Genomic DNA, 27,491 nt, shown 5'->3' on the forward strand with positions numbered 1-27,491 from the left:
CTAGTGTGTCTATAAAAAGATGGCTCTCTTACAGTTTGAGATAGCATAGAGGGACCTGGAGAGTATTATGCTAAGCGAAATAAGCCAGTCAGAGGAAGAAAAGTATTACATGATCTTACTTATATGCGGAATCGAATAAACAAAATGAAATGAGGAACAAAGTAGATTCAGAGATACTGAAGCATGCAACAGACTGATATATTTCAGAGGGAAGCGGGGGGTGCAAGAAGAGAATAACCAAATAACTTATATACATACTAGAGGCCCAGTGCACAAAATATGTGCACTCGGGGGGGTGGTCCCTTATCCCAATCTGCGCCCTCTCGCAGTCTGGGAGCCCTTGGGGGATGTCCGACTGATGGCTTAGGTCCGCTCCCCACGGAGAGCGGGCCTAAGCTGGCAGTCGTACATCCTTAGTGCTGCCACGGAGGCAGCAGAGGCTCCTACCAGTGCTGCTGTGCTTGCCAGCCATGAGCCCAGCTTCTGGCTGAGCAGCGTTCCCCCTGTGGTAGAGCACTGACCACCAGGGGCAGCTCCTGCGTTGAGCCTCTGCCCCCGGTGGTCAGTGCATGTCATAGCGACTGGTCATTCCACCAGTCGATTTGCATATTAGCCTTTTATTTTATAGGATATGCATAACCCATAGACAGACAGTAGCAGGGAAGGCCTGTGGAGGGGGTGGTAGAGCAGTAGACAGTCCATTGGGGGGAGGGCTGGAATGGAGGGATCTATAATACTTTCAATAATAAAGATAAAATTTTAAAAATGTAAGAGATATAGTAATAAGTTCTGATCCCAAAGTTCTTAGTTGTGTGACTTTGGTATGTTTTGTCTCTAAAGATCAGTTCTCTTTGGTTCCTTATCTGCACAAAGAGGAATATCAATGATTATAATATTAAATGAGGCAGCACATATAAAGCATGCACCCTTGTGCCTAGCACTAAAAAAATGTTCAATTTATAATATAATAACAATTTGTGCTATTTAACAATGTGTCACTTTGGCACAATGTTCTTCCTCTGAAGATAAATATCTATATACTAGAGGCCCGGTGCACGAAATTCGTGCACGGTGTGTGTGGGGGGGTGTCCCTCAGCCCAGCCTGCACACTCTCCAATCTGGGACCCCTTGAGGGATGTCCGACTGCCCATTTAGGCCCGATCCCAATAGGATCGGGCCTAAAAGGGCGGTCAGACATCCCTCTCCCAATCCAGGACTGCTGGCTCCCAACTGCTCGCCTGCCTACCTTCCTGATTGCCCCTAACCACTTCTGCCTGCCAGCCTGATCACCCCCTAACCACTACCCTGCCAGCCTGATTGATGCCTAACTGCTCCCCTGCCAGCCTGATTGCCCCTAACTGCCCTCCCCTGCAGGCCTGGTCCCCCCAAACTGCTCTCCCCTGCAGGCCTGGGTCCCCCCCAACTGCCCTTCCCTGCAGGCCCGGTTGCCCCCTCCCTCCTCTGCCGGCTTGGTCACCCCTAACTGCCCTCCCCTGCAGGCTTGATCGCTCCCAACTGCCCTCCCTTGCAGCCTGGTCCCTCTCAACTGCCCTCCCCTGCTGGCCATCTTGTGGCGGCCATCTTGTGTCCACATGGGGCAGCCATCTTTGTCCACATGGGGGCAGCCATCTTGTGTTGGAGTGATGGTCAATTTGCATATTAATCTTTTATTAGATAGGATAGAGGCCTGGTGCATGGGTGGGGGCCAGCTGGTTTGCCCTGAAGGGTGTCCCGGATCCGGGTGGAGGTTCCCTTGGGGGGCGTGGGGCGGCCTGGGTGAGGGGCCTGTGGTGGTTTACAGGCCGGCCACGCCCCCCGGCAACCCAAGCGGAGGCTCTGGTATCTGGGGTTTATTTATCTTCTACAATTGAAACTTTGTATCCTTGAGCAGAGGCCTGGGCCGGCCAGGGTGTGCAGGAAGCTTGGCTTCCTCCATTGCCAGGGAAACCCAAGCCTCCTGTTCGCTCCATGGCCGCAGCCATTTTTGTTGGGATTTATTTATCTTCTATAATTGAAACTTTGTAGCCTTGAGTGGAGGCCTGGGCCAGCCAGGGTGTGCAGGAAGCTTGGCTTCCTCCATTTCCAGGGAAACCCAAGCCTCCTGTTCGCTCCATGGCTGCAGCCATCTTGGTTGGGTTAATTTGCATACTCACTCCTGATTGGCTGGTGGGCGTGGCTTGTGGGTGTAGTGGAGGTACAGCCGATTTGCATATTACTCTTTTATTAGATAGGATATAAAAGGCTAAGCGACCAGCCGACTGGCCGGTAGGTATGACATGCACTGACCACCAGGGGGCAAATGCTCAAAGCAGGAGCTGCCAAGTGACAGCAACTTGCAGAGTGTCCTCTCGCACTCGGGGACCCCTCGGGGGATATCGGACTGCCGGTTTCGGCCTAATCCCTGCAGACCAGGCTGAGGAACCCCACCTGCCCGCAGATACCTTTTGAGCCCTGGCGCCGCCCAGGTGCGGCCAGCCGGGGAGGGACTGCGGGAAGTTGGCTCCAGGGCATGTCCAGCCCGTCTCTCCCAGTCCCGCCCCGCCAGCCACCTTCTAATTAATTTCCTTTCAATGTGCACGAATCTATGCACCAGGTCTCTAGTATATAGATATAGGTATCTATCTATCTATCTATCTATCTATCTATATACGGACAAATTTGGATCTAGAGAATTGACCATATTTAACATATAGATGGATGTTTTTATTAGTTAGACAGCAGTTGTAATTCAACAATTGCCAAGTACATCAGAGAACGTTCCGCTACTAATAATGGTGAAATAACTTTTATTAGACTATCTCTCCTGCAGATAATAATTATGAGTCTTTGAAAAAAATGTAAAATATAAAACCTAACTATTTGAAGGCTCTCAAGAGTAATAAAAGTAGTAGGAATGAGAGGAGTATATCTTCCCATTAGAAAGGAGTCAACGGCATAACATGAGATTTGCCCTGGTGTAGCTTTTCAAGCGAGGGCAATTCTCTGTCCTGACAGTACTGGCAGCAGGAGCTCAAGCACAGAGCACCCCTTGTATTGTATTGAGAAGGCAGAGGATGAAACTGGGGATGCCACAATGAACCCACCAGTATCTTTGATCCTTATATTACACATTCATCAGGGAGACTCCACACTGAATGACAGGTGGGTGCTGAATGGGTGAGAGAACTCAACAAATATTTTAGTTATTGCCAACTGCAAGGACAGAGTATGGAGTATGAATCTAACCAGGTTAACTGCTTACTAAAAAAATACAATACATTCTTCAGAAGATAACAGAATCTAGGTTCTCTGTGCCATAATGTCTACTATACAATAAAAAATTACAAGACAGGCAAAGAATTTATTTTTTAAAGTGATCCATTGTCAAAAAAAATGTTTTCAAATATAAACTATGTCCAAGGTGATCCATATTAGCATTAGCAGACAAGGACCCTAAAGCAGCCATTGTCAAAGAAAAATATGGTCACAATGATAGAACAGAAGGGGAATCTTGGCATAGAAATAAAAACTAAAAAAAAAAAAAAAAAAAAAAAAAAAATCAAATGAAAATCTAGAACTAAAAAGCATAATAAATAAAATGAAAAGATGTTGCTCAGCTGGCATGCCTCAGTGGTTGAGCGTAAATCTATGAACCAGGAGGTCACAGTTCGTTTCTCGATCAGGGCACATGCCCAAGGTTTTGGGCTTGGTCCCCAGTGTGGGGTGTGCAGGAAGCAGCCTATCAATGATTCTCTCTCATCATTGATGTTTCTGTATCTCTCTCACTATCCCTTCCTCTCTGAAATAAGTAAAAACTTTAAACAATAAAAGTAAAATAAAAATAAAATGAAAAAAAGTTCATTGAATGGGCTTAAATAGCAGACTTGAGAGAGTAGAATTATAAAGGACAATGAATTTGAAAATAGAGCAAAAGAAAATATCCCATCTGAGAGGGAGCATAAGACACGTCTCCAACTCCCTCTTAACACTCACTGCAATGTGCCTGGGAAGTCAAATACATGTTGAAATGGAACAATGAATCATACAAAAAAAAAAAAAAAAGACTCAGGAATGAGCTAAAAACAATCACTAATTTACAAAATGTCCTAAATACTCTTTCTAAAAATGTTATTTTAGATGGTTCTCAACTATGTTGTCCTTGAATGAAAGTCTAGGAAGCAATTTAAAATTAAATTGTATGTTATAAACCGTTATGTAATGAAATAGAGAGCACTGAATACAAGTGGCAGTACAGTACAATTAGCTATAATAGGAAGACGAAGCATATGAAAGAAATTAAAACAACTTGATTATTCTTTTCTGGCTCAACTGTTATTTCTTTGGTTGTCTAGCACCTGAAACTGCTTCCTGTTAGGAGAATTCTCCACCATATTATTCTCCCCCACGGAAGTGAAATATGTCCAATGTCTGGGAGCTTTCCCAGTCTTCCTTGTAGCTGAGGAGAGGGTGTGGAGCTTAAGTTTGACCAATGAAATGCACCTGTTCTTAGGCTTCCAGTGGGAAATTAGGGATGCAAAGAAGCAGGGCCATGGAGGCATCCCTCAAGACCCAGAGCAGTGATGGCAGTGGTGCTGTCTGGAGTCAGCAAGGTGCAGTATCCAGCTCTCATGAGCAAAAACACCCACTTCAGACTGGATCTATAATGAGCATTTGTTGGTGATGCTGGCTGGTAAGAGCTGGTCCCCTAACTGTCCTGGCCAGGCTTTACCATAATGTAAAACAACCAATAAACACTTTTTCTGCTTAACTCAATAAATATTGGCTCCATTTGCTCACAACTAAAACCCTGCATGATACATCTATTGCCATACAACTGACTTCATTATGCTGAGCTACCACCTAGAAGAAGCTATACCCGATACACAGAGCTACTTTTAGTTTTTCACTGGTGGAAAAAATATTGCTCCCTTCAGAATTTCCGAGTTATTATCTTGGCTTCTTACTTTTAAAGGCTCTGCTCAAGTTATAAGGTCCCTCCTATTTTAGGGTTAGAAATTATACTTTCTAGTGTGAGTAAAATGATTGAAAATAAATTAAGATAGAAACTCTATTAACAGATGATGTACACGATAAGTAATAAAAAACCCAAATATCATTCTAACCTACCTAGGTTACAGGCTCTAAATGCGGAGTAGATTACTGGAGGCAAAGTTTCCCATGATGATTACTTATTAGCTTATTCAAAACGGCTTTAAGCGCTCAGTCTGTTACCAAATTTATTCTTGCCCAAATTTTCCTGGCACGCAAATGACCAGTTAACCCTCCTATCAGGAGTCTCAGCAGGAACTAATGCTTGAATGAGCAAGCAGCCACCTCCTCTCCTCTGGAGAGGCCAACCAGAGCAGCGTTCAGGCCAAATGTGTTAGACTCACTCACAAATTGTGCCTGGTGTCTGGTAATAAACACTTGAATTGTAGATAATAGGGCCTTTAATTTCCCTGGCTTTTGTTCTGACAGTAATTTAAAGAACCGGACTGATTGAGAGTAATGGATTTTTTTGTCTTACTGATTTTAGATTTCTAAAGCTGCAATTTACTTTATATGCAAGGGTACTGAAAACGCCTGGTTAAAATACTTTCGGGCCCTGGCCAGGTGGCTCAGTTAAGAGCATCATCCAATACGCTAAGGTTGTGGGTTTGATTCTGGCCAGAGCACATACAAGAATCAACCAATGAATGCATAAATAAGTAGAGCAACAAATCTCTCTCTCTCTCTCTCAATTCAATATATAAAAATTTAAAAAAAACTTTCAAAACTAAAGGTGACAGGTAGTTTTGTTGCTAAAAAGATGACTGCTTTGTTTTGTGGCCTCATCACTTGATGTGATATTTTCTTTGTAAGATTCAGGATAAGAGTAGAAACTGTAACTCTTTTTACATGCTACAATCTACCAGAACAGAATATCCTTTAGGGACAGAAGATAGCGCTGCCTGTCAGAGCAACCCTTCACTGAGACTACACAGCCAGTGAATTCAGCCATAAAGAACTCCTGTATCCCCGTTATATGTGAGCGACAGATCACTGGCTCATTTCATATTAGCCTGTCAGGACTCACAAGACAGAAACAATTTCCTTTCACTACCAGCCAGGTTGGAAATGACCCAGTCATTCAGAAACAAACAGGATGTAAGCTGATTTAAAAAAGTAAGCTAGATAATAAAATCTTTGATTGATCTCAAAATGAGTTTCTTCTTCGTTTTCTACAAGAGAAATGATAAGATGCAAAACTGATGTAAAATTTAGGAAAGCATGCATTTTTTGTATATTAAGTGCAAACTACAATGAAAACAAAATATTTTGACTTCTGATAACACAGCAGAAAAAATTTATTATGAAATAGCTCATTTGACATGTTAAGAACAAAACTGAAATGTGTCTCATCCAAGAAATACAAATGAGCTTCAGTGACATCAGCTTAAATACATTAACTCTTGCTTATGTGGTTTATGGGGATTTTTGACAATTTCTGGAGGTCTCAGTGGTTGTCTGCTGGGCTTTGTAGAGGGTTTGCAAAGTCATAAGTAAAACTGTTTGACTCCATCTCACATCCATGGAAAGCCTTCAATTCTTTCTTCTTTACTAATTTACCCAGTGCTTTATTTTCTTACCATTTGACATTCTGATGAAAATGTTTGCTTTTACTCAACACCCACTCCATAACACTGGCATGCATATGTTAATGCAAAGATATAACTACAGAGAAAAGACATACACATCAATGACAGTATCATAAATATTTACAATATGGCACATTCAGGCTGATTATCAAGCAGGTGTTACATGTAAGCTATAACAAGTTCTCTGAAAAGGACAAACAGAAAAATTTTAATTTATATTTTAATGATGGTTAAGAGAACATATTGCTCTTAATTCTAATTATACTAGACATCATTAGCTTCTACAATTTCCTCACTCTCTTTTCTAAAGGGAATTCGTAGCTTGTCTGTATACTGGAAGGACAAAATTTAAACTTCTATTTCCGCATGGCTGATGATAGTAAGCTTTTATCACTCAGGACTCTGAAGCATCTACTCATGCACAATAAATACGTGTGTGCTGGTGGGGGAGGCACAGGGTGGGGAGGAAGTTGGTTTAAATGAAACACATGTGAGTGAGCAGGAGCCTGGAGGTCTGCAGCATACACAGCTATCAGACCCCAGAGGCGAGCCTGAGACTAACCAGGCCTGCACGATGACACGTAGTGAGATTGCACGCAAACTTTCATTCTACTTCTCCTCATGCTAGTTTCACTTTCCAAAGAAATAATTTAAGCGGTTTTTAATTTTAAAGAAATATTTGAGACAGAAGCTGGATAAAGTAAGTCGGGGATACCACATATGATCAGAGTCCTGGTTGCATTACTGGTTCACCTCCCTAGCAGTTAAGCATGTCTCGTAGCTATAGAAAAGAGAAATTCAAAGAAGGAAAATTATTATTTTAAAGAAAGTATTAAAGTCACCTTAATGAGAAACATAACTTCTTTATCAAACATCCTTTCTGGTTTAGTGTTTTGTGTCTGTTTGTTTGTTTGTTTGTTTGTTAATTTTGAGTGACATTTCAAAAAAACCACCAGAATCAGTCACAATTTTGCATTTCTAAGTACTTATTCCAACTCTTCATGAAAATACAATATTTAAGAACAAAGGATAACCTCAGAGATCGTTTCTGCCCTCTACACTGCATTATGGGGTAATGACCATTTGAAAGTCTCAATACCTTCTTTTGTCTGCTCTCAGCAGCAGCCAGCTGCGCGGACATCCTTTCCTGCATTTTTCTGCAGTGGCCCATGACTGCCTCCAGGATGGAGAGGGGGTTGGTACAGACTGGCTTCTTCTCTTTATCGGCAGCACCTGCTTCGTAGTCTCTCTGCAGTGCCAGGAATGGGTCATTTAAGTTAAATCTTCCATAGCGTTCCTGGACAAACACCTCCTTCCTGCGAGCCTAAAACAAAATCAGAGGAATGCACTGAAGAAAGGAATAAAAAGGTAAGATATGGATAAGAAGGTTTTGTGATTGCTTTTCCAAATGGTATCACAACTGTTCTGAGTAGTGGCTAAAGTGTGATGTCAGGTGGTGAGCAAGATGGGAGGGGAATGTGTCGCCAATCCCTGATAGCCTGGCATGCCATTGCATCTATAATACTTTTAAATTGTCTTTTAAATTACAAATGATACAAATATATATTTTCCCATGACGTCCACTGCTTCAATGAACTGAATTTTAGGTTCAGCCTTCCCTAATTTAAAGTAAAATCAGAAAGATCAACAGTTAAAATAAGTTTTAGCAAAAGTTCAAAACTAATATTATCTCTACATGCATATAAGTAATACTTCACATAATATTTACCAAGTCAAAAATATAAATCTCCTACAAGTTTTGTATAGCCAGAAGAATTGATAAGGATATCTGCCAAAGAAGAAATCATGTCATGAAATTTTTTAAGTCAAAAATCCATTCACATTTTGTAAAGTTTGAACAACTACAAAAAACCTCCAGAGCCAGGCTGGTGTGGGTCAGTGGTTGAGCACTGACCTATGAAACAAGAGGTCACCAGGACAATTTCTGGTCAGGGCACATGCCCAAGTTGCAGGTTTGACCCCCAGTAGGGAGCGTGCAGGAGGCAACCAATCAATGTTTCTCTCTCATTGATGTTTCTCTCTATAATATCCCTCTCCCTTATTTTCTCTCTAAAACAAATCAATGAAAACATATTTTAAAAAATAAAAATAAAAAGACTCTAGAAAATTTAAGAAGATGTAAATATCTTGCTCTGGCCAGGTACCTCAGTTGATTAGACTCTCAGCATCCCGATACGCCAAGGTTCTAGGTTTGCTCGCTGGTCAGGGCACGATTAAGAAGTAACCAATGGGGGGGAAATGGTAGCGGAATAGACAGACGTGTCCTGAGCCTTGTCCCGGAGCAGATAGAAAGAACAACTGAAGGTCGCACAGGGAGTGTCTGTTGGTGAGTTAAGGGACAGCTATACTCCAGGAGAAGGTGGGGGACTGCTGGACGGGGCTCCCCTGATCGGGCAGTACCCACTGCTGCTGGGTTCTGTCCCGGAGCCACTGGCTCGGATGTGGAGACTGCGCCATCTTTAAGGGGAAAGTGGATGTTATCGGAAGCCTGAAAATCTACAACTGCGGCACCCACCAAAGAGCTGTGAACCCCAGAGCACCGGTCCCCAACTGGTGCAAACACGCGGATTCAGAGGAGCTCTACACTCCACCACGGAAAGGAGAGTGAGAACTACATAACCAGACACTCGGAGAAGAGAGACCATGGGGAGACAAAGAAACAGCCCACATATGAAAGAAAAGCAGGCATCACCAGAAAAGGAAGTAAACGAAATGGAGGCAAGCAACTTGTCAGAGAAAGAATTCAGAGAAATGGTCATAAGGTGGATGAAAAGAATGGAAGACAAATTTGACGATATGAGTAAGAACCAAGAAGAAATGAAGAAGAAACAAGAAGAAATGAAAAATAACATTGCTGCTGTAAAGAACTCAATAGAAAACATCAAGAGTAGACTAGAAGAAGCAGAGGACCGCATCAGTGAGCTAGAAGACAAGGTAGGAAAAAATACCCAAGTAGAGCAGCTGCTAGGAAAAAAAAATTAAAAAGCAGGAGGAGAGCCTAAGGGAACTTTGGGACAACATGAAACAAAACAACATCCACATATTAAGGGTTCCAGAAGGAAGGAAACTGAGCAAGGAATAGAAAACCTGTTTGAAGAAATAATGACAGAAAACTTCCCTGATATAGGGAAGAAAAACCCCACACAAATCCAAGAAGCTCACAGTGTCCCAAGCAAAATGAACCCCAAAAGACTGACACCAAGGCACATTATAATTAAATTGGCAAACAGCAATGACAAAGTAAGAATCTTAAAAGCGGCAAGAGAGAGACAGAAAGTTACATAAAAAGGAACCCCCATCAGACTAGCAACTGATTTCTCAACAGAAACTCATCAGGCCAGAAGGGAATGGAATGAAATATACAAAGTCATACAAAGGAAGGTTCTGAATCCAAGAATACTGTACCCAGCAAGGCCATCAATCAAAATTGAAGGTGAAATCAGGAGCTTCACAGACAAAAAAAGGACTAAGGGAATTTATTACCACCAAACCAGCAATGCAAGAAATGCTAAAGGGTCTGCTGTAAAAAAAAAAAAAAAAGAAATAGGAAGCGAAGAAGGAATACAGGGGTAAAGAATAAAAATGGCAAAAAATAAGTACCTATTAATAATAACTTTAGCCAAAACCAGTTTGGCTCAGTTGATAGAGCGTCGGCCTGCGGACTAAAAGGTCCCGGGTTCGATTCCGGTCAAGGGCATGTACCTTGGTTGCGGGCACATCCTCAGTGGGAGGTGTGCAGGAGGCAGCTGATCGATGTTTCTCTCTCATCGATGTTTCTAGCTCTCTATCCCTCTCCCTTCTTCTCTGTGAAATATCAATAAAATATATTTAAAGCAAAAAAAAATAATAACTTTAAATGTAAATGGATTAAATGCCCCAATCAAAAGACATAGGGTAACGGATTGGATAAGAAAACATGACCCATATATCTGCTATCTACAAGAAACCCACCTCAGAAAAAAAGACGCACACAAACTGAGGGTGAAGGAATGAAAAAAAGGTTTTTCAGGCCAATGGAAATAAAAAAAAAAGCTGGGGTAGCAATACTTATATCTGACAAATTAGATCTCAAAGTGAAGGACATAACAAGAGATAAGGAAGGCCACTTCATAATACTAAAGGGAGCAATCCAACAAGAAGAGATAACTCTGGTAAACATGTATGCACCCAATACAGGAGCACCCAAATACATAAAAAAAAAAAACTCCTGGAAAATATCAAAGGAGATATTTACAGCAATGTAATCATCGTAGGAGACTTTAATACCCCACTATCACCATTGGACAAATCCTCTAAACAAAAAATCAGCAAAGAAACATGAATCCTAAATGATTCACTAGACCATATGGAATTAATTGACATCTTCAGAACATTTCACCCCAAAGCTACAGAATATACATTCTTCTCCAGCACACATGGAACATTTTCAAGGATAGACCACATATTAGGACAGAGGCAAAGTCTCTTCAAATTCAAGAAGATATAAATCATATCAAGCATCTTCTCAGATCACATTGGCATAAAACTGGAAATCAACTACAATAAAAACAATCCAAAAAAATCAAACACATGTAGTCTAAACAGCATGCTATTAAACAATGACTGGGTTACCAGAGAGATCAAGGAAGAAATAAAAAACATCATGGCAACAAATGACAATGAAAACACAACAATCCAAAATCTATGAGACACAGCAAAAGCAGTCTTGAGAGGGAAGTTCATAGCACTACAAGCCTACTGCAAAAAAAAAAAAAAGAAAAGAAAAGAAAAGAAACAATGGTAATAAATTACCTAACCCTACAACTCAAAGAGTTAGAAAGAGAGCAACAAGAAAAGCCCAGTGTAAGCAGAAGGAAGGAAATAATAAAGATCAGAGTGGAGATAAACAACATTGAGACCAAAAAAACAATACAAAAGGATCAACAAAACCAAGAGCTGGTTCTTTGAAAGGATAAACAAGATTGATGAACCTCTAGCCAGGCTCACCAAGAAGCAAAGAGAGAGGACCCAAATAAACAAAATCAGAAATGAAAGAGGAGAAATAAGAACAGACCCCACAGAAATACAAAGGATAGTTAAAAAATACTATGAACAACTCTAATCCAACAAACTGGACAACCTGGAGGAAATGGACATATTCCTAGAAAAACATAACCTTCCAAAACTCAATCAGGAAGAATCTAAACAACTCAATAGGCCAATAATTATGGAAGAAATTGAAGCAGTCATCAAAAAGCTTCCAGCAAACAAAAGCCCAGGACCAGATGGCTTCACAGGGGAGTTTTACCAAACATTCAAGGAAGAACTAAAACCTATTATCCTCAGACTATTCCAAAAAATTCAAGAGGAAGAAACACTTCCAAGCTCATTCTATGAAGCCAGCATCACCCTAATACCAAAACCAGATAAAGACAACACAATGAAAGAGAATTACAGGCCAATATTCCTCATGAACATAGATGCCAAAATCCTCAACAAAATTCTAGCAAATCGGATCCAGCACTACATCAGAAAGATCATACACCATGACCAAGTAGGATTTATCCTGGGGATGCAAGGATGATACAATATCCTCAAATCAATAAACGTGATACATCACATAAACAAATTGAGAGATAAAAATCACATAGTCATATCAATTGATGCAGAAAAAGCATTTGACAAAATCCAACACCCTTTCTTGATAAAAACTCTCAACAAGGTGTTAATAGAAGGATCATACCTCACCATAATAAAAGCTATATATGATAAACCCACAGCTAACATCATACTCAATGGGCAAAAACTAAAACCATTTCCCCTAAGAACAGGAACAAGACAGGGATGCCCACTCTCACCACTCTTGTTCGACATAGTACTGGAAGTATTAGCCATTGCAATTAGACAAGAAGAAGAGATAAAAGGCATCCAAATTGGAAAAGAAGAAGTAAACCTGTCCTTACTTGCAGATGACATGATATTGTACATAAAAACCCCAAAAGACTCCATCAAAAAACTAAGACTTAATAAATGAATTTGGCAATGTAGCAGGATACAAAATTAACGCCAAGAAATCTATGGCATTTCTATACACCAATAGTAAACTTACAGAAAGAGAGACAAAAAAGCAATCCCATTTACTGTTGCACCAAAAAAATTAAGATACCTAGCAATAAACTTAACTAAGGAGATAAAAGACCTATAAGCGGAAAACTACACGACACTGAAAAAAGAGATAGAGGAAGACATAAACAGATGGAAGAACATACCATGTTCATGGATTGGGAGAATCAACATCATCAAAATGTCCACACTACCCAAAGCAATCTATAGATTCAATGCACTCCCCTTTAAAATACCAACGGCATATTTCACAGACCTAGAAAGAACTCTCCAAAAATTCATCTGGAATAAAAAAAGACCCTGAATAGCCACAGCAATCCTGAGAAAGAAGAACAAAGTAGGTGGGATCTCAATACCGGATTTCAAGCTGTATTACAAAGCCACTGTTCTCAAAACTGCCTGGTATTGGCACAAGAACAGACATATAGATCAATGGAATAGAATAGAGAACCCAGAAATCGACCCAAATCACTATGCTCAATTAATATTTGACAAAGGAGGCATGAACATACAATGGAGTCAAGACAGTCTCTTTAATAAATGGTGTTGGGAAAATTGGACAGATACATGCAAAAAAAATGAAACTAGACCACAAACTTACACCATACACAAAAATAAACTCAAAATGGATCAAGGACTTAAACATACGACGAGAAACCATAAAAATACTAGAGGAAACCACAGCCAGAAAAATCTCTGACATATGCCGAAGCAATTTCTTCACTGATATTGCTCCTAGGGCAATGGAAACTAAAGAGAAAAATAAACAAATGGGACTACATCAAAATAAAAAGCTTTGCACAGCAAAGGAGACCATCAATAAAACAACAAGAAAGCCCACTGCATGGGAGAACATATTTGCCAATGATATCAATGATAAGGGTTTAATCTCAAACATTTACAGGGAACTCATGCAGCTTAACAAAAAGAAGATAAACAACCCAATCAAAAAATGGGCAACTGATCTAAATAGACACTTTTTGAAAGAAGATAGAAGGAAGGCCAAGAGACATATGAAAACCTGCTCAAAGTCACTAATCATCAGAGAGATGCAAATCAAAACAATGAGGTACCATCTCACACCTGTCAGAATGGCTATTATTAACAAGTCAACAAATGACAAGTGCTGGTGAGGATGCGGAGAAAAAGGAACCCTCGTCCACTGCTGGTGGGAATGCAGACTGGTGCAGCTAGCCACTGTGGAGAACCGTAAAAATGGAACTCCCATTTGACCCAGTGATCCCACTTCTAGGAATATATCCCAAGAAACTAGAAACACCAATTAGAAAGGATATATGCACCCCTATGTTCATAGCAGCACAATTCACCATAGCTAAGATTTGGAAACAGCCTAAGTGCACATCAGCAGATGAGTGGATTAAAAAACTGTGGTACATCTACACAATGGAATACTATGCTGCGGTAAAAAAGAAGGAGTTCTTACCATTTGCAACAACATGGATGGAGATGGACAGCATTATGCTAAGTAAAATAAGCCAGTCAGAGAAAGATAAATATCACATGATCTCACTCATTTGTGGAATATAATGAACAATATAAACTGATGAACAAAAATAGATCCAGAGACAGAGAAACATCAATCAGAACATCAAACCTCAGGGAAGGTAGGGGAGGGTGGGGGTAAGGAGGAGAGATCAACCAAAGGATTTATATGCATGCATATAAGCCTAATCAATGGACACAGACAACAGGGGGGTGGGGGCATGAATGGGAGGTGGGGGGTAATGGGGTAATAAGGACACATATGTAATACCTTAATCAATAATGAAATTAAAAAAAAATGATGTAACCAATGAATTCATAAATAACTGGAAAAACAAATCATTGTTTCTCTCTGTTTCTGTCTCTTTTTCCTTCTCTCTCTCTCTCTCCCTTCCTCTCAATTCAATTCTAAAAAGTACATATTTTTTTAAAAAAAAAAAAAGATGTAAAAATCTCATCATTGAAGAGTATTAAAATATAGTTCATAGAATCCCAGGAAAGAATGCAACCTCATTTTACTCTGTCAGTCTATCAGCGTCAAAGTTAATTGCACATCCACATGGCACTAAATGCAATTTTAGATAATTAGCCTACAACAGACTTCAAATAAAACTGGAAATAGCAGTAGAAATATATTGAGAACTAGCCACATTTCCCCAACGCAGGTCATTTAGAAGAGCCCCTAGAAAAAAATTATTCTATGTCACTGCTAGTGGGAAATGAAATTACTTTATTATAAAGCAAGCTTAATGTCCAAAATGTTACGCGTGTTTTCTAAAGATATAGTACATACATTTCTCCACGTTGGAAGCAACCACTTTGAACTAAACTCTTCCATTTTCAGACCACTGTCAGAGAGCCAACAACTAGACAAACACAAGTCCAATGACCTTGTTTTTTCCTATTACCAAATTAGATCAGTTAGGAGATGTTGTTTACAAGAAGTCCAATTTCACCATTAAATCTAAGCTAGCTTTCAGAGCATCATTTGCAATTTAAAAGTTAACATGGTTTATGAATCAAAAAACATTTGATATTTCTAGATTCTTATGTAATCAATACACCGATTAAGTATCACTTCAGAGATGCAATTTCAAAAGCAGTTTCATTTTGTCTTTCACTTGTTTCTTAATTTGTATTAATGTAAGTAACTCATCCCTCAGCCCTGGATGAAAACCTGAGAAAGCCCCATGGTTTTTCTAATTACTTTTATCAAATACAAGTCTTATAGTCACTTTAAGACACAAAACAGTCTCCACTTGGTTATTAGAATATCCAGCTTAGTGCTATGCCAGCTTCCCTTCCCCAGCCAGCTAGGCTGTGCAGCAGGTTTAACATGCACCACTTGGGAAGGAAGAGTTTATGAAAACGGCTCTCTTTTTATCCAAATCTTCTCACCCTTTCTAAGTGTTTTAGCCCTTTCTGGGTTGGAAGGGACTGGAGGTAGATTGTGAAGATGGAGGTGAGAGGAGCAGGAACATTCCACCTGACTGGTTTGCTAGCCTTACTAAGGAGGGTGCTGAATATTTAAAGACTGCTCTTTCCCTTTGGAGCGCTTGGTAACTTTAGAGGACCATGCCTTCTCCCACTGCTGAGGTCCCTTCATCCATAGTTTCCTAATGTACGTCATACATTTAGGACAGGAAACATAATCTGTGGGGGTCCAGTAAAAAATTAAAACACAAAGTTGTTTGTTTAAAAAATAAAGAATTTCAAGATGGTGACAGCACACCATTTAACCAACCAAACATGTAACCCTTTGCCATGACATAGGCTGCACACCCATGAAGCTAGCCTTGCACACACTCCTTATGTATAACGTCTAGAAAGCAGTTTTAGTGGGCTGAGGTCTCCATGTTCTCTAACAACCAATTACATTTACTTGATGTCTCTCTATGAAGTAGGACCTGAATCAATCTCATTTCAACTTTTTGGTGTCCATGGCCCAACATAGTCTATAGGTAACACTCATGAATCTTCATCTAAACAAAATCTGCCAGTTCAAGATGACGTTGAAATCAACATTCTATCATTTTCACAGGATTCCTGCTTTTCATCTCCACCCCCATTCAGCCTACCAAGGCCTTTAGGAAAAACTTAAGTCATAAATTTGTGTCCTTGAAGCCCTTTTCTCTCAACTTGAAATGAAGGGAGAAGCAACTGGATGGGGCAGGACTCAGCACAATTCTCTCCAAAGAAAAGCTCTTTCATAAGAACCTTTCTCTTTAATCTCCAACAACTAGATTCTTTTATTCCCTCAACTAGAGGCCCAGTGCACGAAATACGTGCACTGGTAGGGTCCCTATCAGCTGGTGGCAGCTGGCCAGGGCCTCCCTCCCATCCCCCAGCTAGCCCCGCCCCCTGGTCAAACTCCTGGAAGAACTCCCAGTAGAGGGGACAATTTGCATACTACACTTTTATTATATAGGATGTGGGCAAGGACTTTAAAAAGCAAACCTAGATTTCAAAATTTCTTCTGAAAATTTTGTGTCTTTGTCCTCAATTAGTATCCGATATTTATCATTATGGGTCCCCTGCTGAAACTTATATTTTAACAACCAATTATAATTACTGATGTCTACTCACACATCCAACCTATTTTATGATGTACAATACTTTTAACACATTCAATCCATTTCTTGATCACATACGCTCTTCTTAAATCAGAGCAAACTTTTGATAAGTAGGTTAAATCATGGACCTATTTCCAATTTAAATAAATTTTATGGTCAGAACATATTTAATACTTTTTTTTTAACCAGTGTGAAACAGTTGTGTGTTATGTTTTGTTGGGTTTTGTTTTGTTTTAACTTTAACTGATAGTCCCAATGTGAGACTGTCAAATGTGGGCAAATTTTTTTTCTGCTGGAAATGCTGAATTGTGTTCAGGATCATCAACACAAAACTGTCAATGATTTTCTTTGCAAATATAGATTGACATTTAACTTTTACTACAAAGTGCAAGATACACACATTTGTCTCTTTTAAGAGAAGTAGTGGCTCTGTATTTGCTGCCATTCAGTTCAAATTATTTTCTGAGTTCCTTGTGATTTTGTGTTTGACATATGAATTACAGAGAAATGTTTTTCAAAAATGTCCAGATATTTAGAGTTTTCCTAAATAGCTTATTGTTATTGATTTCTCATTTAATTCTGTTGAGGTCACTGAATACATTATTCAAATACAAATGTCAATTATTTAAGATGATTGATAATGTTATTCATACTTTTTTACTATCAACTACTAGTTGTTTATGAACTGATGGAGATATTAAATTTTATGCTTATGAAATTGTCTGTTTCTCCCTTCAATTCTGTTTCATACATTTTGAGGTTTTGTTACTACTCACATAAGCAATTATGTCTTTGTGATGAGTTCTCTTTTTTATTTCTGTAATATGGGGTCTGTTTTCTATCTGTTTCCTTTATGTTTCTATTCATAATTCATTAGTACAAATACTTTGTGTTATTAAATGCTACCAACCGGTAGGACAAGCCTCCTTCACATTATCAGTTCCAAAACTTTCTTTGCTAAGTTACCAGCTCATTATTTTAGATAAAATTTCAATTCATTTTATCAACTTCTAAAAATAAGCAATTATAACTTTGATTGGAATTATGTATAAATTAGACACACATTGGTAGAAAGAAGACATTTTCATAAGATTGAGTCCTACTATTGGGAAATAATCATTTTTAATTATTAGAATTTGCTTTTATATCTTATAAAGGTTTGATATTTTCAAATCTGTTAGCATAAATTTAAGAATAAAGGGATCCTTTTTACATATCCTTGGCAACATCCTCACTTTCCTAGTCATCTGTGTACAGTACATATTTTATTAAAGTTGGTAGAGCAGTGGTTCCCAATCCTGCCTGCTCATCAGGATCACCTGTGTAACTGCACACACTCAGCTCTGTCCAACACTCAATCGCTAAATCTACCAAGTCTCCTAAGCACTTAGATGCCCCAGCCAATGATAAGAATAACCAATTTCTTGCTCCTCTTTGCATTTTTATACCATTATTTTTATGCTGATTTCTAACTAGGTAAGTCTTTAGATCATTTATTTTCAAGCAGCTTTTGAATGCAAATATTTTATACCTTTGTCAATCTGAGGATGATTTTTTTTTCCTTCTTACATGAACGCCACTTTGTCTGGGTAAAAACATTTTGAGGTGGTATCCTTCCATAGAAATATGTATTGTTCAATCACCTGTGTCTGGCATTTTACATAGTGCACAGGAGCAAGGAAGTCTGAGGCCAGGCAGACTTTTCTTGCTTTCAGGTAAGCCTTCTGCTTTTCCGCCTGATTAAATCAATTCTTTTTCTACCCTTAAAATTAATATATAACATTTAAGGTTATTCCTAGTGTTGGCTGGTATTGTCCTGGCCTGTAGCCTTTTTAATCTAAAGATTCTGCTACATTTTGTTTGCAGCATCCATCATTCCATTTGTTCTAGTCTCTTTCAAAAACATCAATTTCTCTCCTAGTGGATCTCCATTTTCTCTTGTCCACACACACACACACACACACACACACACACACTAGTGGCCTAGTGCACGAAATTCATACACATTAAAAGGGAATTAAGTAGAGGAAAAATTTTAATATTACTATTTGCCCTTTCTCTAAAATAGAAGTGTCAGAGATGAAAGAAAATTAGTAAAATGTATATGAAAATCTCCCTCCTGTCAGAGTCTGGAGCGCACAGTGGGACCCAGAGTCAAGTCCCCGCCCACCGCATGTGCTTCAAAATCGCATGAGACCCAGGCCTGGCCGGCCCCCGCCCCCATTGGGCAAGACCCAGATCTGGCTGGCCCTATCCCAGTCAAGACCCGCCGGGCAGGGGGCGTAGCCTCAGGTCCCCCGTCAAGCCCCGCTGGGCAGGGAGCACAGCTTCAGGTCCCCCGGTGCAGCCTCAAGTCCCCCGGCCCGGCGCCAGAGCAGGAGGTGCGGCCTGAGGTCCCCCAGCCCAGTGCCAGGGCGGGGGGTGTGGCCTGAGGTCCCCCGTCAAGCCCCACTGAGCAGGGGGCATGGCCTGAGGTCCCCCGCCCTAGCCAGGCACCACGCAGCCTCAAGTCCCCGCTGATCGGTCGTTACGCATCATGGCGTGATGACCATTTGCATATTAGCCTTTTATTATTAGGATCTTATTTCCTACTCTATCACTTTATGCCAGAAGCCAATTCCAGCATGTCAGCAGGGCTGAATCATCTGGAAATGGCTGAGGGCATTTCCCCAAACCTGAAAAGGATGCATAAATTGATTGCTTGCTGCCAGACAGCTAAGGGCATTTCAATCTACATGTTATTGCCTCCTCCTGGCCAAACACCTGGACAGCTGGAGGTAATTTCACCAATCTGACAATGGATTTGTGTACCAAACCCTGGCCTTTGAAATGTATATCGACCTTGCCTTAGGGCAATGTGGGTTAATAAAAAGCAAGGGGTCCTGAGACAAGGAGAACTTGGTTTCTTTAGCCAAGCTCCTCTGGCTCCCCATAATGCCTTCCAAAATTATGTTTTGTCTCTGGACTCTTATTTAATTTACACACAGAGCTTCTCCAGATTCCTGAACCCTTCTAGATGCTGGATCAAGAACCCCAGAAACTTTATTCCTTTCCTTTCGGTTCTGGGAGATCTTAATTTTGTTATGGATTCAATTTTTTAATGGTGTTGATTTTTCATTGTTACTTTAATATATGCTTGAATTCTCCTAGTTCATTTTAAATTCTTACAATAACCCTATTAGGTAGGCAGGCTCATACTATAGAGAAGGAAACTGAAGTACTGAGAGGGCAAGGGTTTGTCCCAGGTTGTACGGCTAGAAGTGGTGGACCTAGGAGGCACTCCAGCACTCTGCCCCCAAGCTCTCGCCCCCTTCTCTGCTTTCTTTCCTCAGTATTGCAGATAGTCCTCTCTCTTCATCACGATATGGCTTACTCGGTCACTTCAAAGTCTGTTTCCTTGAATTTTAAGGCACAAAACAGATGCTATCTAAAAATTACTTTCTAAAATTTACTTGTTTCTCATAATTTCGTCAGATGTAGGTTGTTTCCTTGCATCTTAAGTGTTATGTCATTTTCCTTTTTCTAGGCTGTAAAATCTTTCAGATGCCTTTTTTTTATTCTTTTTTTTTTTTTTTTCTGTTTACTCCATCTTTGGACCAGTAAGAGCCAACCCATATCTGGTGTTTACCCATAAGCAGGGCAGGTAGAGTCTCCTCAAATATATTTAACTTTTCACCTGGTTGCCATTAATATGCAAGGTATTTAGTGGGCTGACTGATGCCAATTTACATGGCTATGTTCCTTTCAGCTGAGAGTAAGAGGAAGTTAGAGCCACAGTCCCTGCAAAGGATTTGAATATAGACTCTGCCACTTCCAAATTATGTAAATTTAGGCTGATTACTGTATTCTCCTGGGTCTTCACTGGTTCCATGAAGATAACAGCTACCTAACCCAAGGTTTTGTTGTTCTTGTTGTTCTGAAGGATTAAAGAAATAATGCATGTAAGGCACTTGGCTGTGCCTGAACAACCATGAACATGTAGTGATCATTTCCATAATGATGACACTCTTTCTAGCTTGTCTTTGCCTATTTTTATATCCTTTTGATTATCTCACAGAAATGGGAAGTTGGGGATCAGAGGCCAGTGCCAAAGTCTCCATGTTATTTAGAGCTCCCAGAAGTCTGTCAAGCCTGTAGTGTGCTGGGAGATGATTTTCAGGTGTGTGCCCACATGTGTACTACTCTTCTGTCTCTCCTATTGCATCACATCCCTTAAGGGAAAAGGCTGTGCTTCTAAGGTCCATTATTCTAGAGCCCCCTCTGTGTATGTGGGAGGCCAAGCCCTGGGGGTGCATGCATGAATCGCTACACAAGAGAAGAATCAACATGCCTGTGGGTGGAAATGAACTCATTATCATCCAACAGTTACAGAAACATGCGTGAATATGACACTCCATGGGTAGAGAAAATATAAATAAATTATTTTGAGAGATTTTTTTAAAAAAAGATTACAGAGCAAAAAGCAAAGACTTAGAACAAAATAATACAGAATCCTATTTCAACACCACCCTTTAATACATAAAATCAATTCTAATGTAAATCAAATGATGTGCTCTGAAGCACCACATGTAGAGAAAGAAGATACTGTTATGCCATTAACTTTAGAACCTTTGCCATTAATAATGGGTGTAATTTGGAGCTTTCAGGGTGAATTTTCAGGATAAATATTCTGTTTGTGGCTCTAACAAAAATGTACTTCATTTGCTTAAGTTCTAAGTCATATGCTTCATGCTAAGTTTTCTAAAGCTTCTAGATACTGAGTAAATTGGTAGACTTTTCCAACAAAATAAGTAACCCCATCAAAAAGATATCAAATTTTATGACATTCTAGTGAACCAGCAAAGTAACAGCTCCCGGTAAAAAGATGACTTAGAACATGTGAAAGAAAACTTGTTTCCAATTATTAAAAAGAGAGTAGAATTTGACTTGCTCATCGATTTGTAAAATAAATGTTTGAAATAAGAGGCTTTTGTTGAGTGGTCACATATTGTGTAGAGAAGCAGTGACCACTTCTGGGGGCTGAAGAGTCCTGTGCCAAGCACACTCAGAGGGATTCTGCAGGCACCCCTTCACAGGTGCTGGACCGAAGTCATGTTCTAACAATCCCCAGACAGGTTCTCCCCCACCTGCATGTTATTCACATCATCATGACTACACAGAACTATTTTCTTATTTGGCTTTAATCACCTAGGACTTTGAAGCCATAACAAGAAAGAAAAAACAGCACTAAACATCTTTCCTAAAAATGAACATATAAACGATTATCCAAACAACCAACCAACCAAACCTCAAAAAAAAAAAAAAATGCCAGGTAGCTTCCTTGAAATGTTTCAATATTTCAGGAATAATGTAGTTAGCTAATATAATTTCAGAAATATCTACTTATTTGTGACTTGAAAAAAAAATGTGTGAACAGTTTTAACATAAGCATCCCCACACGCTAATTAAAAAGTGAAAAACAAAGAATTAAAGGTAGTCTCTTGTCCAGTGGGGATAAAATAACATAATTTGTGGGGGCAGAGGTTGTAATGAAAAATTTTAAATATGCTCCCTTTTATAGCAGCAGGAAACGTAAGTTCTCTTAATTAAAATTGAAAGTTCCCAGGACACAAAGAGAGAATGATGGAGACAGTTTTGCTCTTGGTGTTGTGCCCTCCCCCAAACCCCTACCACCCCTCCAACCTTGGACACTGAGGAGTAACTCACCAGTCACAAGAACTGCTGAGCATCTGGAAAACATAGAAAGACCTTACCACTCTCACCTTCCACCAGCTGAAATGATTTACTTGCTATCACCAGCAATCAAGGGAAAAGGAATGCCAATAGTTTGAAAGCAGTCTTTATTCAAACCCTGCCAGCAATTTTTACCACCATGAAATGTTCCCCAGTTCTTGAATGCCTACCTGCTGCTATGCCCCACAGCAAACCAGAAAATGGCTGCAGTTGCTAAGAGAGATTTGCTACACAGACCACAGGGAATCCCTGGGAAGCACAGTCCCTGGAGGGTAACTTCATCAAATGCCTGCAATAAAGATGTGTGCCCCTGGGACAGGATGCAGATGTGTGAAACGGGGGTTGGAAGCTCCTAAGCTATTCTTAAGTCAGAGGCACAGGGACCTCTAAGGCAAAAGGTGAGAGCTGATCTTTTTCAAGGAACAGACAGATCTCAACAAGACAAGTGTCATTAGCAGGAACAGGGTAAGAAGCTATTTCAGATCATGCAAATTTGTCTTCCTTTATTGTATTTGATGCAAGGATAGTTGTGAAAATGCTTTGTAAACCATCAACTGTGGTGCACAGGTTAGCTGGTATCTATATATATAAAAGCCTAAGCGACTGTTACGACCGGTCAACCAGTCGCTATGACACACACTGACAACCAGGGGGCAGACGCTCAACGCAGGAGCTGCCCCCTGGTGGTAAGTGCGCTCCCACAGCCAACCTCCCGCAGTCCCTCCCCCTGGCCGGCCCCCCAACAGGCCTTGATCACCGGCCAGACCGAGGGACCCCATCTGTGCACAAATTCGTGCACCGGGCCTCTAGTTATTAGTATAAAACTGGTCATTTATCAAGGCCTGTTTGTGTTGGTTCACATCAGTAAAAATGCTCAACTACTTGTGTTTCTGCTAGACTTCCTTTTTACATTTCATCATTTATTCAAGAGAGGTCTACACATGGGCCATTTTTCAGCAACCAGCTGCCTTGTCTTCTTTATTCTGCTGGGCATTTGTGAGCAGAATGCGAAGGGAGTACTTGACTAGTCTGTAATAGAGGATACATTATAGAACACTGTAAACATGTGTTATGCATTATGAAACAGTGAAAAGTGGCATATTCTCCGAAGGAGTTTAGGCCCAGATGAATGATAATCATTTCCTGAGTCTCCAGCATGATTTATGACTGGCTGTGATCAATTTCTGAAGCGTAAACCTGAACTATAGTTTTAAATCTATCCTTGTAAGAATCCAAATTCTATTGGTCCAAGCAATGCCACCCACTTTCACACTAAAAGATTCCATGGCCTCAGACCAAATGACACCGCTCTTCTGTGTAGGCGGCACATGACAGCGCTCCCTGGAATTTACTGCAGGAAGGAGATCAGCACCCTGCCATTTCCACCCCCGCTATTCTGGAGCAGCTCCTGAAGACATCTGCTTTTGTCCTCTAATATCCTTAGGCTCCCGTTAATATTCCTGGAGAACACAAGGGCAATGAAATAACAAATTTAGTTAGGATGGGACTAAGGTCATCAGCCTTTGCCAAAACCAGGTAAGCTCTCAAACACTGATCAGTTCCAAAGAAGGGTTACACAGAACTAAAGCCTGTGGTCACAGTCCCTCAGCCAGGTAGATAATGCTACCATTCGACATGTCCTTTTCATCCTAACGCCTTCGTTTTGTCCACAAGATCAGATGATGCTCTGAAATGTCTCAGAGGACATACATCCCCAGGAGCCACAGGACTAGGAATGGGGTATCCAGACATGCTTGTCACCCATTCCTATGAGTGACTGTCCCCTGGGGCTAGCCAGCAGGAAAGGACTCAAGTGCAATTTTACTGCCTCTGTGCTAAAGCAAATGCTTCAAATGGGAATCACATCCAGAGCCCAGGTCACAGCTCCACACTCATACCCACTGACCTAACTGCACATCAGAATTCCTAAAAGAGGATCTGTCAGGGTGCATATGAGGCATCATGAGAGTTGTCCGAGCTGATGCAGTACAGCCATGCACTCAGAAGATCCCTCTAAAACTAATCCTGTGCTTGGAAGTCAATGCACAGACTGTTTTGCCTGTATAGTCTATTTTTAAATACTGGTACCAGGCACATGGATACTTGCAGCTGTGTTTGAGAAGTAAAGAATAACATGTACTTTCTTGACATTAAGCCTGGCATCCATAGAAACTATTCCTACTCCATTACATAGAAATAGAAGTATCAACAGAAAAATCCCCCAAAATGACCCCAAAAAATCAATTTATTGAAGGAAAAAATCTTAATAGCCCATTTTCAAAATAATTCTTTCTTTAAAAAATTTTTAAATTTAATTTACTATTTTTCCATCACAAATTCCTTCTATTCCCTCTTCCACCTCTACCCACCTTCTTCCCCCTGCAATTACCACGCTGTTGTTCATGAGTTATCTCTCTTTCTTTTTTGCTTAATCCCTCCATTCCCCTAACACACCCACCCCCACCCATCACCACCACCCAGCAGTCTGCCTGCTCTATCTATGAGTCTGTCTCTATTTTGTTTGGTGGTTCAGTTTGTTCATTAAATTCCACATATAAGTGAAATCATATGATATTTGTCTTTCTCTGACTGGCTGATTTCACTTAGCACACTGTTCTCCAGGTCCATTCAAGCTGTTACTAAGGGTAAAATTTACTGATGGGCACTTGGGCTGCTGCCAAATCTTGGCTATTGTAAATAATGCTGCAATGAACATAGGGGTACACATATTCTTTTGAATTAGTGTTTCTGGTTTCTTCAGATAAATTTTTGTAAGTGGAATTGCTGGGTCATGAGTTTTTGCACAGCAAAAGAAACCATCAACATAATGAAAAGACAACTCACTGAATGGGAGAACAGATTCACATTAGGAGTTAATATCCAAAATTTATAAAGAACTTATAAAACTCAACACACAAAAAAATACCCCACAAACACTGTAATTTAAAAATGGGCAAAAGAGTAGAATAGACACTTTTCCAAAGAGGACATACAGATGGACAATGAACATATGAACAGATGCTCAACTTCGCGAATCATCAAAGAAATGCAAATTAAAACCACAACGAGGTATTGCCTCACACCTGTCAGAATGGCTATCATCAATAAATCAACAAACTAGTGTTAGTGAGAATGTGGAGAAAAGTGAATCCTCATGCACTGTTGGTGGAAATGCAGATTGGTGCAGCCACTGTGGAAATCAATATGGAGTTACCTCAAAAAATTAAAAATAGAACTGCCAAAGTATTTCTTTCTGAAGCTAATTTAATATTAGTAACAGTCTTTATTTTATTATTATTTCCCAGTGTTAAAATGATCCTAACAAACAAAAGGCTTTTTTTTTAACACACACAACCCACATGAAGTGTACAACAGGAATCAAATGCTCTTTATGTCATAAAGGGTAATAATCAAATCAATTACTCCTGAAAGTGATCTGTGTTACAGTGTTTTTGCTATGATGCCATTCAGCCACAAAATCACACTAGGAGACCAGCATCAAGGGCTCCATGGGTATCTTTTAAGGTCAAGAAATTCACCAGCACCTTGACATACTAAGAATCTCCCCTACGATTCATAAGCCCATCAGCCCATGTCTGAGTGAAAGGACCACAGATACGTTGGAACACACTATGCATGGCATCCCTATTTCGTTTCTCTCACTCTTCAAGCGTGAGAACTAGGAAGTAAGAATTGGAAATGAGAGTGAAAAATTGGAAATCCAAACTTACAGCCCCTGGGAGAAACGTTGTCCCCAAAGCTGAAACATTACTTGGTGGGAGAAGAGTCCCAGGAAGAAATGAAAGCCACTAAACAGCTATGGTTTTGCAACAGCATTGGACTGTTTTTCCTTCATTACAAAGAACTCATCAGTAGAATGAATACCCTTGTCCCTGGATATATGGCCCTGGAGGCTGCCTGCTCCTCATAGGAAATAAACAGCTTTCGGTCTGAATTAATTGAAAAAGTAATGATTGTTTTTGTTTCACAAGGTCATAACTGAAATTTATATTTGAACTACCCTTTGGGGATTAATAGCCTAGATTACCAAATGGTCAAAGAAAAAGGCTAATGATGTTTCCACATGTAAGCTTTTTTTTTTTAAAGTAATGAATGTTTAGGTAAGGTAAGGTATAATTCTAACTGTGGATAAAATATTTACTGGTTATTGTATTTTCATTTTAAATTCAAACACTTGTAGAAAAAGAAAACAAAATGGCTTATCTAAGAGTTTGGTTATCCGGGAGGCTTTGAATTGCATGGATAAGCAAAATTATCAGAGTTCACTATTTCTTAAATTCCTTGGCTCCCACTGCCTTCACTAGAACTCTCCTCAACATCCACATGTCCTCAGACTTCATCAGAACTACCCAAATATCTCAGTGCCTTCCTTTCCCCCAGTGCATCTCCCACTGAAACACTTTTCATTGCCATCCAGTGTAGAGCTCACATTTCTCCAGATGCTATTTTTTCAAACCATTATTTCTCAACTAGAGGCCTGGTGCACAAAATTCATGCACTTTGAGGGGGGCGGGGTCCCTCAGCCTGGATTGCAAGAGGGTGTAGGCCAGGCTGAGGGACCACACCGGTGCACGATTGGGGCTGGGGAGGGATGCGTTAGGTTGGCCAGCTGGGGAGGGACCGCAGGAGGGCTCCAGGGCATGTCTGGCCCATCTCGCTCAGTCCTGATCGGCTGGACCCCAGCAGCAAGGTAACCTACCAGTCGGAACATCTGCCCCCTGGTGATCAGTGCACGTCATAGTGACTGGTCAACCGGTCAACTGTCTGCCCCCTGGTGATCAGTGCACATCATAGTGAGCAGTTAGGCTGCCTTAGCATATCATGAGCATGTTATGCTTTGATTGGTTGAACCAACCAGATGACCAGACACTTAGCATATCAGGTTTTTATTATATAGGATTATATAGGATACTGTAAGCTT

The 27,491-nt window shown here is 40.3% G+C and overlaps 1 protein-coding gene across 1 annotated transcript in view; it reads right to left on the minus strand.

Annotated features, from left to right (window-relative positions):
* CTTNBP2 (cortactin binding protein 2) overlaps positions 1–27,491 on the minus strand; it is a 194,806-nt gene that overhangs the window by 115,298 nt on the left and 52,017 nt on the right. Inside the window, 1 exon segment of the mRNA XM_080666006.1 lies at positions 7,717–7,941. Coding sequence (XP_080522132.1) covers positions 7,717–7,941 — 225 coding nt within the window.

The sequence above is a fragment of the Plecotus auritus genome, assembly GCF_963455305.1.
Source record: "Plecotus auritus genome assembly, chromosome: 4".
Lineage (NCBI taxonomy): Eukaryota > Metazoa > Chordata > Mammalia > Chiroptera > Vespertilionidae > Plecotus > Plecotus auritus.